Below are 15,429 nucleotides of genomic sequence, written 5' to 3' on the forward strand. Positions count from 1 at the left end.
ACTTTTAAAATGTCAAAATGGGTGGATTGATGTTACAATAATGGTTTGCCATTTATTTATTAAAAAAATCCTCACCCAAACATTGTCATTATTTTGCAGATTATTTTAATATTTTAACCAATTTTGGTTTGAAATTTAAATGAGAAGAGTTTAGCGGTTAATAAAGGAGAAAGGATGCTGAGTTATTTTTTTCTTCACACCTTATTAAGTTCTAAGGACATCTTAAGAGATAAGAATTTAGTTAGATCTCTCGAAATTGAATTTTAAACCTTAATTACAGATTAATTCAAATTGGACCTGATTTAGTAACTCCCACAACACACTAAATTTTGCAAAGTTCAATCAAAGACTCCTCGAGAGCTTAGTGTTGAATTTTCCAAGCAAAGAATCTTGAGATAATCATTGCTATATTCCATTATTTGATATGTTTATTTATTCATAAAGAAATTAATCATTGAAGAATTCTCCGTAGGGAATTCGACTCAAGATATGATTAAAAATATCCTGCCAAATTTTTCCAAAAGTCTTCATGGCAGATGGTTCAATATCTTTGAAGATCATCTCCCAATTTTCATCTATAAATTGATCCACGATTTCTTTTAGCATAGCATCCCCATCAAATATATTCTCAAGGTGCATGTACATCCGGGTTGTAGTGATTTTCACCATAAACTTGTCAACTGTTGCATAAACTTTACCATCTTTTGTTACTTTCTTAAGTTTAAATTTCATTCTTGCGTCAACATTGCCTGAAAGATTAATGAAAAAAATAATTTTTATGAAAATGATATTTTTCTTTATTTTTTTCCGTACTTAGAGTTACGTTGGATATCCCTGATCCTTCAATTAGGAACCTCAAAAAATTCCCTTTTATCGTGAATGGACCAGTAATCGTGAATTTAGGAGCTTTCAATACAATTTCCGCATCAGTTCCATCAAATTCCTTTGACCACCCTCTGAAATTACGTTCACTTTGTTAGAAAATGGTGTCACAAAGAGGTCAAAGAGACTCAAAAGAAACTTCTTACGCTGTATGAATAATCCGGCACTCACGATATCCAATAAAATCAAAATCTCTTATATGAAAGATATAATTCAGAGGACCTTTTCCTTGTGACACCAGTGTGGCCTCATTAACACGAAGAGGATCAAGGTGTGGTAAATCCAACTCCTCATTTCCACACCAAAATTGATCAATGAAAAATTGAAGCAATTTAATTGGACACTGTGCATCACTATAGTTACATTTTTCAAAGGAAAATGCTGGAAAATATTAAAGATTTTCATTTAAAATTATTCATTTCTGCGTATTTATTGAACACTGTGGCTTACATTCGAATCCACCGATTAACTCAATAACAATTCCAAAAATCAAGAAATAAAAAAGAAAAATTTTCATCTTATTTCAAGACCGATTGTCTCACCTTGAAAGCTAACTTGAGAATGTGAAAGCATTCAAGGCAATTTTCTCTTATTACTTTCCTATTGCATAGAATTAGAATTTTTATTGAAATTAAATGAATATCTATTAGAATTGTTTTTAAAGGTAAAATCAATTAGAATTCTACGGCGCTGATAAAGAAAATCAATGTGATTCATTATTTATCAAGAAAAGTGTTTATTTAAATGAAGATTAGAATTATTATTTAGATTTGAAATAAATATTAGTCATCGCGTGATTGAAAGTTCCTACAAAATGCAGGAAAATTAATTTTAAGAAATAATAAAGAATTTGAGAAATATTTTCAAAAGAAAAAATTTTTAGAATTTTCCAAAACATTTTATTTTATTGAAAGCTCCTCAAAATAAATGATAAAGTATCTTAAAAGCTCCAAACATCACATACATACAATTCCTATATATTTATTTATTTATTTAGGGTGAAATTCACTAGTTAGTAAGACATAAGAAAGACTTAAGTTTTCTGAAGATTCTTTAAGAAAAACTTAAGAATTTCTAAGAAAAATTTGAGATTCTTAAGTTTTTTTTTTAAGGAAATCCATAAATTTTTTAAGTAAATCGAACAAAATGGAATGAAATCTTAAGTTTCGCTTAAGAAAACTCAAGAATCTTAAATTTTTCTTAGCAAATCTTAAGTTTTTTCTTAAAGTGTCTTAAGAAATTTTATGAAAACTTAAGACATTTTTTAGAAAACTTAAAGAATCTTTAGAAAATATAAATCTTCCTTATAAGAAATCTTAAGTCTGTCTGACTAGTGAATTTCACTCTTAATCCACTTAGATACATCAATTCCTACATAAAAGTTCAATGAGTTTGTAATAAAATCACAAAATAGTTATTAGGGGAGCTTTTTCTCTATTCAAAATTGTAATGTATGCAATAATAATTCCCTCGGTGTGTGCTCATAGATGCCTTATTGGCCCATTAAATTGCAATTATATCAAAGTTCAGGAATTTAAGTGAGTCGCCCTATCCCCGCATAGAGTTTGCGAACTGTTTTAATCCTCCCAAAAGTTGCTGCGGAGAGTAACTCATCGGCATTTGCATGAGGGAAGGATTAAGTGCGGTTTGGAACAGTGCCAGAGCATGAAATTTTCTCTATGTCAATTTATTAGATGGGTATCGTATATAGTAGAACTAAAATAAAAAATTTAAAAAATGTGAATGCCACAGCTTTTGCGGAGACGACAAACTTGTCACACAGTGTATTCAATTTTGATTGCATTTGTGAGACACATGGGAGGGCTTTTCGTGTACCCGGCAGCTTGACCCCCACGAACTCATCCATATAAACAAGTGGACCCTCATCATATACCTATCTGCTATGTATGTATGTATGTGTGTGTGGGGGGAGGTGATGGAAAAGCTCATCGAGTGAGAACATTCCAATCTCTGAGGAGAGGGGCTTTTATCGTTTTCATCCCTGTTTGGGCGTGGGTTATTCTACTATACGTGTTGGGTTTGGGGATGAGGGGTGGGTCCTCTCTAATGGTAATGTTTACATACACACTTTGGTTTGTTTATTTAAGCCAGTCAAGGTTTCTGCGTTGATGGGCTCTTGAACATTTCGGATGCCGTATGGCCACAATCAATATTGTCCGAAGATAGGCGCGCACCCCAAAAACTCAACCCAAAACCACCCCATCCCCCCGACGTACCATTGAGAAAAGGACCTCTAATCCTCCTCTGCTTTTGGCTTTATTCAATTAATAGGTGTAGTGATTTGACTAATTGATTACAGAGGATTAAATGGGAGAATTTCCTCCTTACACTGTACTTGTTAAATGATCCTTAGATTTTGGCTTTGGGGGATGAGATGAAAACACACTGTTTCGTGCTATTTCCAATTCAAACTGCCCCTGTTCTTGCAAGAAGATGGGATTTGAGCAGTTTGGGGTCTTTCTCGCACACCAGAAGATGGAATACCCTTTTCCACAGAACCCCCAGCACTTAGCCAAAACTCACTCGTCTAGGAGTATCTAGAGCATTTCCACCATAACCCACCTTCCTCTTCTTTCCAGCCACATCTTGACGAAGCACCCTCCGTGGGGGATGCTTCTACAGAGTGAAGAAATTCACTGCATCATCCCTTTGGTGGAGCCAGCTGATGCCAAATTCTTTTACACCCCACCCTACCCCTTGCAAACCCCCTTCATTCCCCATAGAATGTCTTATAGCAAAAAGCCAGCAAGTTGCTTGTGCGAATGAGAATCGAGATTCTCTGTCATAGTCAAAAGCTTATTCTCAGCATTTCATATAAAATGTGAATAAGACAAGCATGTAGTGGCAAAATGGGGAGTACGGAGGGAGGGGTTGGAGGAGATGAACAATGAAAGGAGAATTTTATGAGATACGAAATTGACCATCAGAGAGTTTTAACAACCAACCCAAAGCTGAGGCCAATATTCGCACATATGATGACTCTATTTAGTGTCACCATAAAGACAGAAAACCAACGAGTTTAATATTATAAATGTGATTATCATAAATTTGCCGGCTAAGTGGCCGTTTTGTTCTCTCAGTGCGCCTCTTCTTTTTTTGCACCGTGTTCTCTTCAGCACATCATCCCGAAATTTTATATTTTACCAAATACACTGCAGGGTAGAAAAAAAAGACAGAGGGACCCACCCTCCCATTACATGAGCTGAGAAGAGTCACCCTGTGCTGGGCACATTCCCATACTGAAGTCAATTCATGATGCAATTTCAATATAAATAATTCACCTCATGACACCACATGAATTTTACGATCTCTTAAATATTTATTATGATATGGTACGGAAAGGAGGAAGAGCTTCTCGTTCAGATGAAGCCAGAGGGAGGGGGGTGTGACCCGATTTCATATATAGTTTTTGGGGGAAGATTTTGTCTCCACATGTCGTGCAAATATGAATGGAAATTTTCTTCATTTCTCAAAAGCCTTTTGTCTGTATATGTACATATGTATGTGCTAAAGCTCCTCATGCGGTATGTCATCTTAAAGCTCCACACAATTGATTCTATTATTAATTTGATCAATAATCAATTTCAATACAAACCCAATGTGATGCCTAATCCCATGCGGGGCTTTACCAATAATTCCTTCAGGACGATTAACAATGTTATTCCACTGTTTAGAAGGTCAGTCAACCCAATAATCTAAATGCAACTAAATCTTTTGGTTGATGTCTCCTGTGAGCCCCACAGGATAAACAAATGGCATGAAACAGCACACACACAGAGTGAGAGAAGGAGGCGGGAGCTTTTAATGATCTCAAAGCTCAGAGATTCATCCCATAAAAGTCACTCAATGCCGAGTGAAAGGCTTTAATTGCGCCAGTCACGGTGATGGATTAAAAGAGGTGCAGATTTACGATTCATGTAAAATTCTCTTCTTACGAACTTCTCAAGCGGAATTCTCTCCTCCAAGTCATTAAATGAAAAGAATCCACGCCGTGGTTTTGTGTTTTCAGTCAATTTAAATATTTCACTCTACCACCCGGGAATATGTTGGGGATTTATTCAAAAGAGATGCAAAATCTCAAATCTAAATTGCAAGAATTTTATCCTGTATTGTTTGAGGGGGTTTGTGTTATTAAATGCGACCCTGTTTTGTCTAAAATGGAAGAAATTTATTCATTACATAATTACAAAAATAATCAAAATAAAAAAATGAAAAAAAAACTTGAAAACAACCCTAAAGAAATAAAGAACTATTTTAAGCATAAAATAAACAACCCCTAGTCTGAAATAAAAAAAAAAGAATCTTAAGCTGAAACTATCAACACGAAAAAGCTCATACCATCCCCCAATAATCTCTTCTTCTAGTATACTCAATCAACCGAAATCTTTAATACTCATCGTGGTACAATAAGACGTTCTCCTTCCTTGTGATATACTTTTATGACTGATATCTTTGTTTATTTGACGGATATATGGAGTGTCCATGGGAAAAATTCCAAGAGCTTTTCCCGGAAGAAGTAAAGGACAGAGCCATTCCCAAGAGAGAGAGAGATAGAGTGGGGAAAGGGGTGAGAAATTAAAGGGACACTAAAAGAGAGATAATAAGAGTTTTCACGCGTCTCACAATGGGATTTAGAAGGGATTTTCCCCATTTTTTCCCTGTGTGTCCCTTCATCCCCTTCTCACCTCATCATCGCCAATCGAGCATGCCAAAGGGGTGGCTTCAGGGCTTCAGGGGGTGGTAAGCCCATTGGCAACACAGAGTTCTAAAAAAATGTTCTGCAACACTTTAAGAAAAAAAGATTTGCTGGGAAAATATTTTTTTATAAGTACAACATGGGTCGCTGAGGAATTTTAGCTTTCCTCAGAGAGTCATTGACTTTAAGTGTATGTATGTGGCAATGTTCTTCTTTTATGTGGGTGGAGAAGGTGCTACATTGGCCACGGGGGGTGATGGTTTTAGCTTATATGTATGTTTGTAGGGGAGAAGTGCAAGAATATCTCCGATGGGCGCAATAAGCTGACGATGAGAACCTGCTTAACTGCCTGGGATGAATGTGTCAAATGTAATCTAGCCGTATGAAACATCCCCTCCGCTATATGGACATGACAGTCCAATTTGTGGTCCTGTCACAACTATCCACTCACTGTGAGACAACCCCGAATGGAAGCAACTTTAAGGGGCCATAGTGTGAAATGGACAAAACCATAAAAGCCTCAGTGTCCAAGTTCTTCGTGCGGTTGAATCCATCGCGCAAAGGGAAATCGATTAAATTTGACGTGTTTTCATTTTCATTGCGAAAAGCACCAAGTAAGAGCTTTTTTTCCGTGTGTTACATATATAGACATGGGGAAGGGGGCAAAAAAAGTGCTGAGATGAGATAATCCCCCCAATCCCATCAGCTATCTTCTTCTATCTCGCCTCAATGAGCGATAAAAAATCAGTCGTTGGGAAAAAATCAATTTTCCTCGCAGAAGCTCCAATGAACTTTAATGAAGCTTCGCAAAGAGACTTTCAAGTTTTCCTTTCGCCATGCCAAATGATTTATCAACGGAAGCGTAACAAAATAATAATGTCACAAGAAGTGCGGAAATGGGTGTGGGCGATGGTGAAAAGAATAAGAAAACGACACACACACAATACAATACAGCACCGCACCAGGAAAAAGGCGAAGAAAGTAATGTCAAAGAACAACTAATCCTTATTGTTATTGATGGGAGGGGAAATTGTGTGTGGGTGGGAAAAGCAAAAAGAGAAAAATGTGGGGATGAGTGACGATTTTCTTGTACTTATTTAGAGGAATTAGGATAAGGAATGTGCTACATTGGAGTGGATTTAAAATAAACTCAAGTACTACACAGGGTGGAGATATTCTCTGCAGCAGCAGCAACCCCCCTTAGCCATAACAATAACACTCCAAGTATTCTAATAGCCTTAATGGTCTTTTCATGTGATTCGATGTAATTGTTAAATTTATTCAGAGACACCATCACCATCCGGCAGACATTTTACCGCCACCCCATATTTGAAAACATTTTATAAATTCAATTTAGATGTCGTCGTTGGGGTCTGCATGAGGAATTTATTGAACAGTTTTTCGGGGGTATGGTGTTGCGATGCCAGCTCCTTCTCTCTTGCATCATACCCCAAAAATACCAAACAACCAATTAACAAATTTCACAATGTGGTGTGCCTTTTATGTGGATGTTTCTGGCAACATTTTGAAATATTTTGTAATTCTAATAAAATAAAATATCCAAATAGTGGAGAAAATGCATTTTCCGCATGTGCAAGGGGTTGAATGAATTTTAACGGCTAAATTAAATCTCTTGGATGTATAGAAATATTTTTCGAGACTTTGTGGAGCCTGATGAAGGCTCCTTAAAACCCGGAACTAGTGAAATCAATTTCTAGTTATCGATAGATGGCGTGGAATGTCAATAGAAAAGCTCTTCCTCTCAATTTTCCTCTAACTCTTAATTTTCAAAGTAAAATAAATAAACAGAAAAATCACCAATCTAATTAAAAAAAATTAATATCAAAGAGTTTCTTCGAAATCGTTGCAACTAAAATTCATGGCTTTGAAAAATTCGGGCTTTACAGGTTTGATTCCACATGAGCGCATTGCAAGTTTTTCATTTTAATTTTGCAATTTATACATGTAAAAAAAATCAGCTAAAACCCCGGCTAAAGCTCATTTGAAGCTCATTCATTTCCGGTGAAAAAAAAACAGCACAATTGGCATAAAAAGAGCTTTGATTAACAGAGATAAAGTAATTTCACTGGGTATAACCAACCACTATTGACGTATTGCAGGGAAAATTGGAATTGCTGATCATTAAATATGCAGTGGTGCAAAAATGTTTAAGGATGGGGGCTGTTTTTTCTATATGCCCGTGAAAATGATGAAAATCCTCATTGGATGAAAACATTTTGATACACATAATCCAATTTGTCCCTACTTTATGGGGTTTGATGAGTCAAAATAACGAATACTGGAGTTAAATAAATAAATTGATATTTTTGGCAATTAAAAATTTTTTCCAGCTTTCAAATTTTAATTAATATTTAACAAGTTTGTTTATTGCACTTCATTAACGGAATCTATGAATTTAATTATTTATATGTCGTTTTTGCACAAAGTGGCAAAGTATTATTATTTAATAAATAAATATTATTGACGACTATGATGCAGCATTATTTTTGTTAAATGTCAAATAAAATATATTTATTAGTTTCAAAGTGATTATATATTTTCATATTAAGTTTTCAGCTTTAAAGCTTTCTAAAAATTGTAATTTATTAAATTTTAATAATTCTTTCGGACTTTTACAGAGAAAATTAATTATTTTTAACGAATTTCCAGGGAACGGTCACCTTTTTTAAATTCTAAACCATTTGACAAGCTGTAAAAAACATTTTTAATCACAATATTTAAACTAAAGCTCCATCGTAAATTGATGAAAAGTAATTTAATTTTAATATTCAATTTACATTATGCAGTTCCAATAATTTTTTAGCATGCCAAAAGTATCTATTTTATGGGCAAAAATTCTCCTCGTGAGAAACGATGCACTTTCAAATGGATGAAAGTGAATAAACAGCCCAACATAAACATTACCTCTTGATGAATTTTTATCGCTCTAGAGTGGAAGCTAATTAATTTATGTCCCTTATCTATTACCCTGGATGTTTCATTGGGCAACAATTTGGAATGTGTATGAAACTTTTTGGCTCCACATGGGGATGATTCGTGGAAAATTTTACCCATCACACATAAGGGGGGGGGAAGGTGTGGGAACTTTCTACTTTTCCACAATTTGCCCCAACCATATTTATTGCCGGTCGGCGCGGGGGTTTGGCCAAAAATGAAAACAGAGTTGGAATGAGGTTGAAACCCCTCATTCTTTGCCAGGAAAAACAATTCAGACAGATACACAGTGTGAGATTAAATTTTACATTTTGTGAAACATTACCCTAAAAACCGAAATATAATATATAAAATAAGGGGTGTGTGCTATGTAGTAAAAGCTTTGAGACTCACCCTCATCTCCTTATTTGCTCCCTGGAAAAACCTCCTCCCCACACAGAGCTCTCCTCTTTAACTTATTAGTGTAGAGAGAGAGAAGATGGGAATATTTCAGAAACATGAATTTGCTCTTTGCTCGCACTCCAGCTGAATATATCACCGCACACATCATAGACAATGTACACAATGTACTTGATATTACGAGGAACCCACGGTGTGTTATAAAATTTTGTAAAATGACGTGCCATAATTAGGTTATATATACGATAAACAGAAAAAGGGGTGTTGCCTGCGAAACTTTGTGTACCCCATTCCCATTGCCCATTGTGGCCCCCTGTACTTCGCACCCTGCCCTCCTCACAACTCTCGGGGTCTCTTTTATTGGTACGAGGGGGTTGCGTAATGGTTATGAAAAGGTGAACCACCATTGATGTAGTATGTAGTAAGTTTGCTTGACAAGAGTACAGCGCTATGTTGTCGCTTTTCTCACACCAAACCCCCTCCCCCACCCTCAACTCCCCTAGTTCAACACCGCAGCATTCGACCCTTAACCTAACGATGCGGTCTGTTTGGTCTGCACCACACTCACACCCTCCTATGCACACCACCCTCTCGACTTTTCGCATCTCGTGACTTTATACACATGCACTTCACTCCGCACTTTTTTTCCCCCTTAAACTTTTACACAACAATGCAAAAGTTATGATCTTAATACGTGTTGCATGGCATGTAAGATGAAATAGTGAAGAAAGTTGGCAAAAAAATGTCGTCAACAATTCAAAAAGAATATAAATAAATCAATAAACATAAAAGTCAATCATAACGCGTCCAGTTATAAGAGTTGGTGTCCCACAACGTATAGAAGTTAGTTTATGCGTTATAATACGATTTGTGATCAGTATTAGTAGGCAAAGTTGATTTTTTTTTGTAAAATTCAGTAATTTGATGCATAAAAATGGTCATATCTCAAGTTCTATAAAACCTACAGAAATTTCTTGAGTAGTTTTGGAAAGGTATTAAAACAGGCTATAAATTGACATAAATTTCAATAATTTTCAAGGTCACCTCCAGAACACAAAATGGCGGATTTTTGTTTTGCGAAAACAGTTTTTGGCATTTTTTGTTCCGAAGGAATAGTTCGAGAGGTTTCTGATGTTCTAGAAAGTTGTAGAGTTTTGCAAAACCTTTAATTTGATACTAAGATGAGCAAAATCGGACAAGCAGTTCAGGAGATATGGCTCTTAGAACTTTTCAAATTCAAGAATTTTTTAAATGGCCATATCTTCTAAACGGCGACATAGATTTTCTTCATTTTCGGACTGGTGAAAGATATTGAGTCAGGCTACAACATATCAAAATTTAAAAGATTTGCCTAATGGGGATTTGGAGATATTACCCCTTAAAGTTAGGCAATTTTTGTTTTTGTTTTTAGCGCCTCTTGCGGACGTTTTTGGAACTTGGAATGTTCTAGACAGTTGTAGGGCTTCGCAATACCTTTCATTTGATACCAAGATGATCAAAATCGGTCAAGCCGTTCTCGAGTTATATCGAAAAAACACTTTTTGCTTCAGGCCGCCATATTTGCTAAACCGCTTGACCGATTTTCAAGTATGAATTGTCGATGAAAACGTCTCACTGAGCTCTACAACATACTAAAATTTCAGACCTCTAGCTGTAAGGGAAGTGGTTGACAGTATTTCAAAATGGCGGATGGCGGCCATCTTGGATTTTGAAAATGCGAAAAAATGAAATTTTACACCCACATTTCTATAGAAAACTTCAAACCGGAAGTCTCTATCTGTTACCGTTCTCGAGCTATAAGGCAAAGTTTGGACCACCGGCCGGCAGGCCGGCAGGCCGGCAGGCCGGCCGGATCAAAAATTTTCCACCACCATTTTCGTAATGTGGGATGTCTAAAACGTGCTCATACCAAGTTTGAGCCCGATCTGAGGTGGTCTGTTTTTCCGACGATTACAATACTTGGTGTTGGCCACGAAGTGGAACACCAACTAATATATTGTTACTTACAGAGAGCAAAAAAGGGAAAAGAAGAAAATTTGCAATTGCAATGAAAAGCTTGACAAAAAGGGCTTATGCAGAATGCAAAAGCTATTGAAACACAGCAGCATTGTAGTCAGTTGCAGAAGAACATCTCTGTGAAAAAAATAAGAAAATCTAGGTTAGTTAGTTTTTAGTTCTGCCTATCAAAGAATTATTATTGGAGTAAAAAATTTTAATTAAATTCTTGAAATAAAAATTAATAAAAAGTTTAGAATCATTGAAAAGTAACAAAAAATGACAAAAAAATAAATTGGTGAAAGAAATAATATTGAATTTAATAAAAATTGAAAAGAATACCTACCTTTAAAGCATAATTAACTAGGTAATAGTTTACTATAAAAAGTTAATTTAAACAACCAATTTATAGGTGGGAGTTTTGAGGTCAATTCAGTTCAGCGTGAATGGTTAAAATGGAAAAGGTCGAGTTTGGTGTGGAAAAACCTTTCAAATTGCCCCAAAAATGAAGCTCATGAGCTCTTGTTTTTTCAAAGTTTTGTTCGCTTTATTTTAATTTATACAGGCGTTACACCCCCGGTTGGTAAAAAGTTTTCCTTCCACCCACACCTCCGCATAACAGGGAGTTTCATGTACGGGGCGTGGGGTTGGGAGGGGTTGGAGTGAAATGGCAAGAGATGGTAACTTTGACATATAATTTCCCATGGGATCAATGGAGCAACGATGAGAAACCACCTCATTGAGAACATGACGAGATGGGGCATACAAAAAAATGAAACTTTTTTCGGAATTAGTGCCTGTGTGCAAAGTTCCACCCATACTTGGCATCCAATACAACGAGGTGACGTACAGAAAAGAAATATTATGAAAATAGATGGGGTGGAAGGGCATAAAACTCAATTATATGTGTTCTATGGGTGACTCTGTGTGCGAATGATGCGGTAGTAGCGGAGGACACTGAAAAAATAGTCAACATACGAGGGACTTCTTGTTTCCCTGCCATGAGCGGGAGCCCATTCTTGTCCAACTTCTCTGTTCTGTGTAGCAAAATCGTAGAGAACATAAATTAGGCCTCAGTTCACTGGCTCAACAACTGCCCAAGAGTACATTTCGCCCATATATATAGCTTCAAGGGATAGAGCTTTAAAGCTCGAAAACTCCCTATTACTGTGCGTGGTTTATGTACAGATTTTCAGGGGCTTTAGATGAATTTTATTTGTTGAATTTGAATAATTTTTTTAAAATTTAAATTAGAGTTTTATGAATAAAAGAAAATAAAGATTTCAATAAAAGAAAATGTTATGCCTAATTTTGGCAACATAACCCGGAAAATATATCTATTGAAATGTTTAAAGAAAATAGTTTAGAATGATGTTATAAAATGACAGGAGTTTTCAACACAAAGAGGAACACAACAAAAGCATATTTGCTGTGGAAAAATTTTATTCAGACTTTTATTACTTTATTGTCTCATGGAGCTTTCGCTTGGGAGACGTTCCTCCTGACCCCTTGTGATTTCTCATCTCTTATGCATATTTATGCCTTCCGTTGGTGTTTTTTTCTGCATTGTAGCACCCCAAAAAAAAAGGGAATGCTTTGCCAACATCATCACCCCGGCCAGACAATGAAATGAACATTTTGGGATGCCTGATAATGCTTCTATATGGGTGCGCATCTCTGTTACCACTTTATTTTGGGGTCATTTGGTCGTTGTGTGGTCTTTGTTCAACCATCAGATTGGCATATATACACACACACTTTATGTCCCCTCGCTCCCCTAACTATGGCGCACACAACTCGTCTTGACGATGGAGAGAAAACTTTACCCGGTCATTCAATATTTTTACCCGCTTTTCCATGGGAGTTTGGGGGTTGGTACTGACGACAAAAATGAGAGGGGCTCGTGAGAAAAGGTCATTCAGTTCTTTTTACACACCACTCTAGGATGGATGATAAAGTTCGTGTTTATTGGTCAAGTATACATACAGAAGGGAAGTGTGTGCTTTGATAACTCTTTTTTCCCTCAACTATATACCTACAGGGGACACCCTCAAAAATTCTCATGTGACAAACGAGCTACAAACACATTTTATGCTCCATGGGGCCCCCCTTGCGATATATCTTCTCCGCATGGACCATTTGCGCATCCTTCGGGGCAAAGCTGTTGTCTTTCGTTTTCTTTTTTTTCTCTCCTTCCCACACAATTTTCCCACGCTCCAGAAGATTCCAGCCCCATGCCCATTGCGCGATTTAAGGTAAAAATTCCCCATCATGTGCCATGTAAAGTGGGTTGTAAGTGAGAAAGCGGGGGTGTCTGTTGTATACAAAAATATCCACGGCACTTCTTTTAATATTCCAACAACACTGCATACACACGGTGTATATGGAATTTAATCCTAAAATGGCTTATAAATAATTAAGAAAAAAAATGCTAAAAGCCACAGAATGTACTCCCTGCACGTACACATTTAGACTTATGTACAACCAGCAGCTAAAAAGCTCTTATCTCCATATCCCGACGTGCTCTCATCCTTTTTTTTTCCACCTCCTTGTGTGCCTGTGCACCCATCTTGTGGCGTCTCAGGGTGAATGGTGGTGGTGCATGTATGAACGAAGTAATTTTGTAGAATTCAATCTCAATTTAGAGGAATGAAATTGAACTGCACTACGCGAAGACACCAAAAGCGCGAAGAGCATTAAAGCTCACTCCAAGTATGGGGATTAAAATTTAACGCCCAGCACTTAAACATCAGAAACAAACACCCGGGTAAATGCCGCATTTTAATTCCACCGCATCTCTGTCTCGTTTTATGGACTGGAATAGTGAACTAAGCAAAAATACTAAAAGGATACATTATTATCTACCTACATTATCTTCTATATAATAAAGAAAGGTCTGTTTGTTGGTAATCTTCGTGTCTGTACAGCTATACAAATCTACACCGTTTAACCGATTGCGATGAAATTTGGTACAGAGGCTCCTTATATCAGGCGCTTTTGAGTGGCCGTATTCATTTCCCCCCCAAAGCCCCCCTTCGGGTAGCCCCCATATAACTCTCATGCAGTTTTTGCGAATTTTTGAATTTCGTGCCTGAAATGTTGTATGAAAATGATTTCTTCTCTTTGCAAATTTTTTCTTTGGGATTGATAAGTGGCCCTAATCGCCCTAATCTACCTTTAAACCTTCACAATTTATTTTCTTTAAAATTTGCGCGAAGCGCAACAAATCCCCGCGAAGCGGGGCGAGGTAAATTGGAGCGAAGCGACAATTTACCTCGTTGTGCTATATATAAAATAGTTTTTCCTCGATGGAAGATAAGAATTTTCTCAAGAGAAGTTTATTTTTCTTGTCATTTCTTTAATATACTTTTAATCTCTTCCTGTGGATTTTCTCTTTAAAAAGACAATTTTTAAATAATGGGAAATTTAACAAGAATTGAATGAAATTATTTTGAGAGATTTGCACTGATTTTCGTTTTTTTAATAATGGAAAAAAAATATCATGAGTTTTGAATATTTTTTTATGGGATTTAAAAAAAGTTTTTTTAAGTTTTAATTATAGGTAGTTTAAAAAAGCAGATTTTTGTAAAAATGTATTTTACAATAAAAAAAAAAAATATATAGAAGTTTGAAAAGACGTACGATTACCCAAAAAAACATGTTTTCATTTATTTATGAAAAGTAAAAAGTTTTCGAGCTTTCGGCAGAAAGCAGATATTTCATTTCTTTAATGTATTCCATTGAAATTTCTTTTTTTTTCCTTTTATATATTTTTTAAAAAAAATCATCTCACATTATTCCCAAAAAGTCAAAAGAAAATGCTACATAACTTCTTCACAGAGTGGACAACACGCTCAACCGTCTTTAAGAGCGAATATCCTTCATCTTCTAAGCTTTCCTTCCTTTACCTTATTATTTACCTTTCCTAGAACATCCCTGACAATTTCGTCATTTTTCTCCCCTCAAAACGAAATTCTTAGAAGAAGGATATTTAATTAAATCAGTCAATCAGTCCTCGGAGAAATATATCTGAGAGATGGATGTTTGATTATTTACAAGTCGAGACATCCCTTAAAAGGTCCCCCAAATTATTATATCTCAATGCTATTCATAATTTTTATTATTAATAACCCGAGCTTCTGTGAGTTTTCTCGTTGACAAGTATCGCTCTTCGCCTCTTATGAATTGGAGTTAGGTAACATCGTGAAAGGAAATGAATGTGATTAAAAATGCAGGAATTGGTTAAAAATTCAAGTGATTCCTTAAAGGGGGTATACGTGCTTTGTTCTCATTCCATCTGCGTAACTAATTGATGAGGGAGATGAATAGTGATTTTCCCTTCTGTGAGGAAAGCGCGATGGAATTGCTTCATATCCCCAAGATTTGAGGAGCATAGCGATTAACCCCTTGGGAGGGGTATTTGGGATTTGCTATGAGATCTACCTGCAAGCAAAAAAATACTCAACCATTATTGCTTGTAT

At 36.1% G+C, this 15,429-nt stretch overlaps 1 protein-coding gene across 1 annotated transcript; it reads right to left on the minus strand.

Annotated features, from left to right (window-relative positions):
- Positions 1–410: 410 nt before the first annotated feature.
- Positions 411–1,453, minus strand: LOC129788174 (protein takeout-like). The gene is made up of 4 exons (XM_055824221.1): positions 1,333–1,453; positions 1,029–1,263; positions 814–956; positions 411–749 (listed from the first exon to the last, which is right to left on the minus strand). The coding sequence occupies exons 1-4, from the start codon at positions 1,397–1,399 to the stop codon at positions 448–450; spliced, it is 747 nt and encodes a 248-aa protein (XP_055680196.1). The 5' UTR covers positions 1,400–1,453; the 3' UTR covers positions 411–447.
- Positions 1,454–15,429: the final 13,976 nt, after the last annotated feature.

This window comes from Lutzomyia longipalpis, chromosome 1, assembly GCF_024334085.1.
Source record: "Lutzomyia longipalpis isolate SR_M1_2022 chromosome 1, ASM2433408v1".
Lineage (NCBI taxonomy): Eukaryota > Metazoa > Arthropoda > Insecta > Diptera > Psychodidae > Lutzomyia > Lutzomyia longipalpis.

What these genes read in the sequence shown, in the direction of transcription:
- LOC129788174 (XM_055824221.1), bottom strand. Translation starts at nt 1,399, where the DNA reads ATGAAAATTTTTCTTTTTTATTTCTTGATTTTTGGAATTGTTATTGAG. An exon ending in GTTAATCGGTGGATTCGAAT is followed by an intron (nt 1,264 to 1,332) that starts GTAAGCCACAGT and finishes AATATTTTCCAG; the next exon opens with CATTTTCCTTTGAAAAATGT. An exon ending in TGCCGGATTATTCATACAGC is followed by an intron (nt 957 to 1,028) that starts GTAAGAAGTTTC and finishes ACGTAATTTCAG; the next exon opens with AGGGTGGTCAAAGGAATTTG.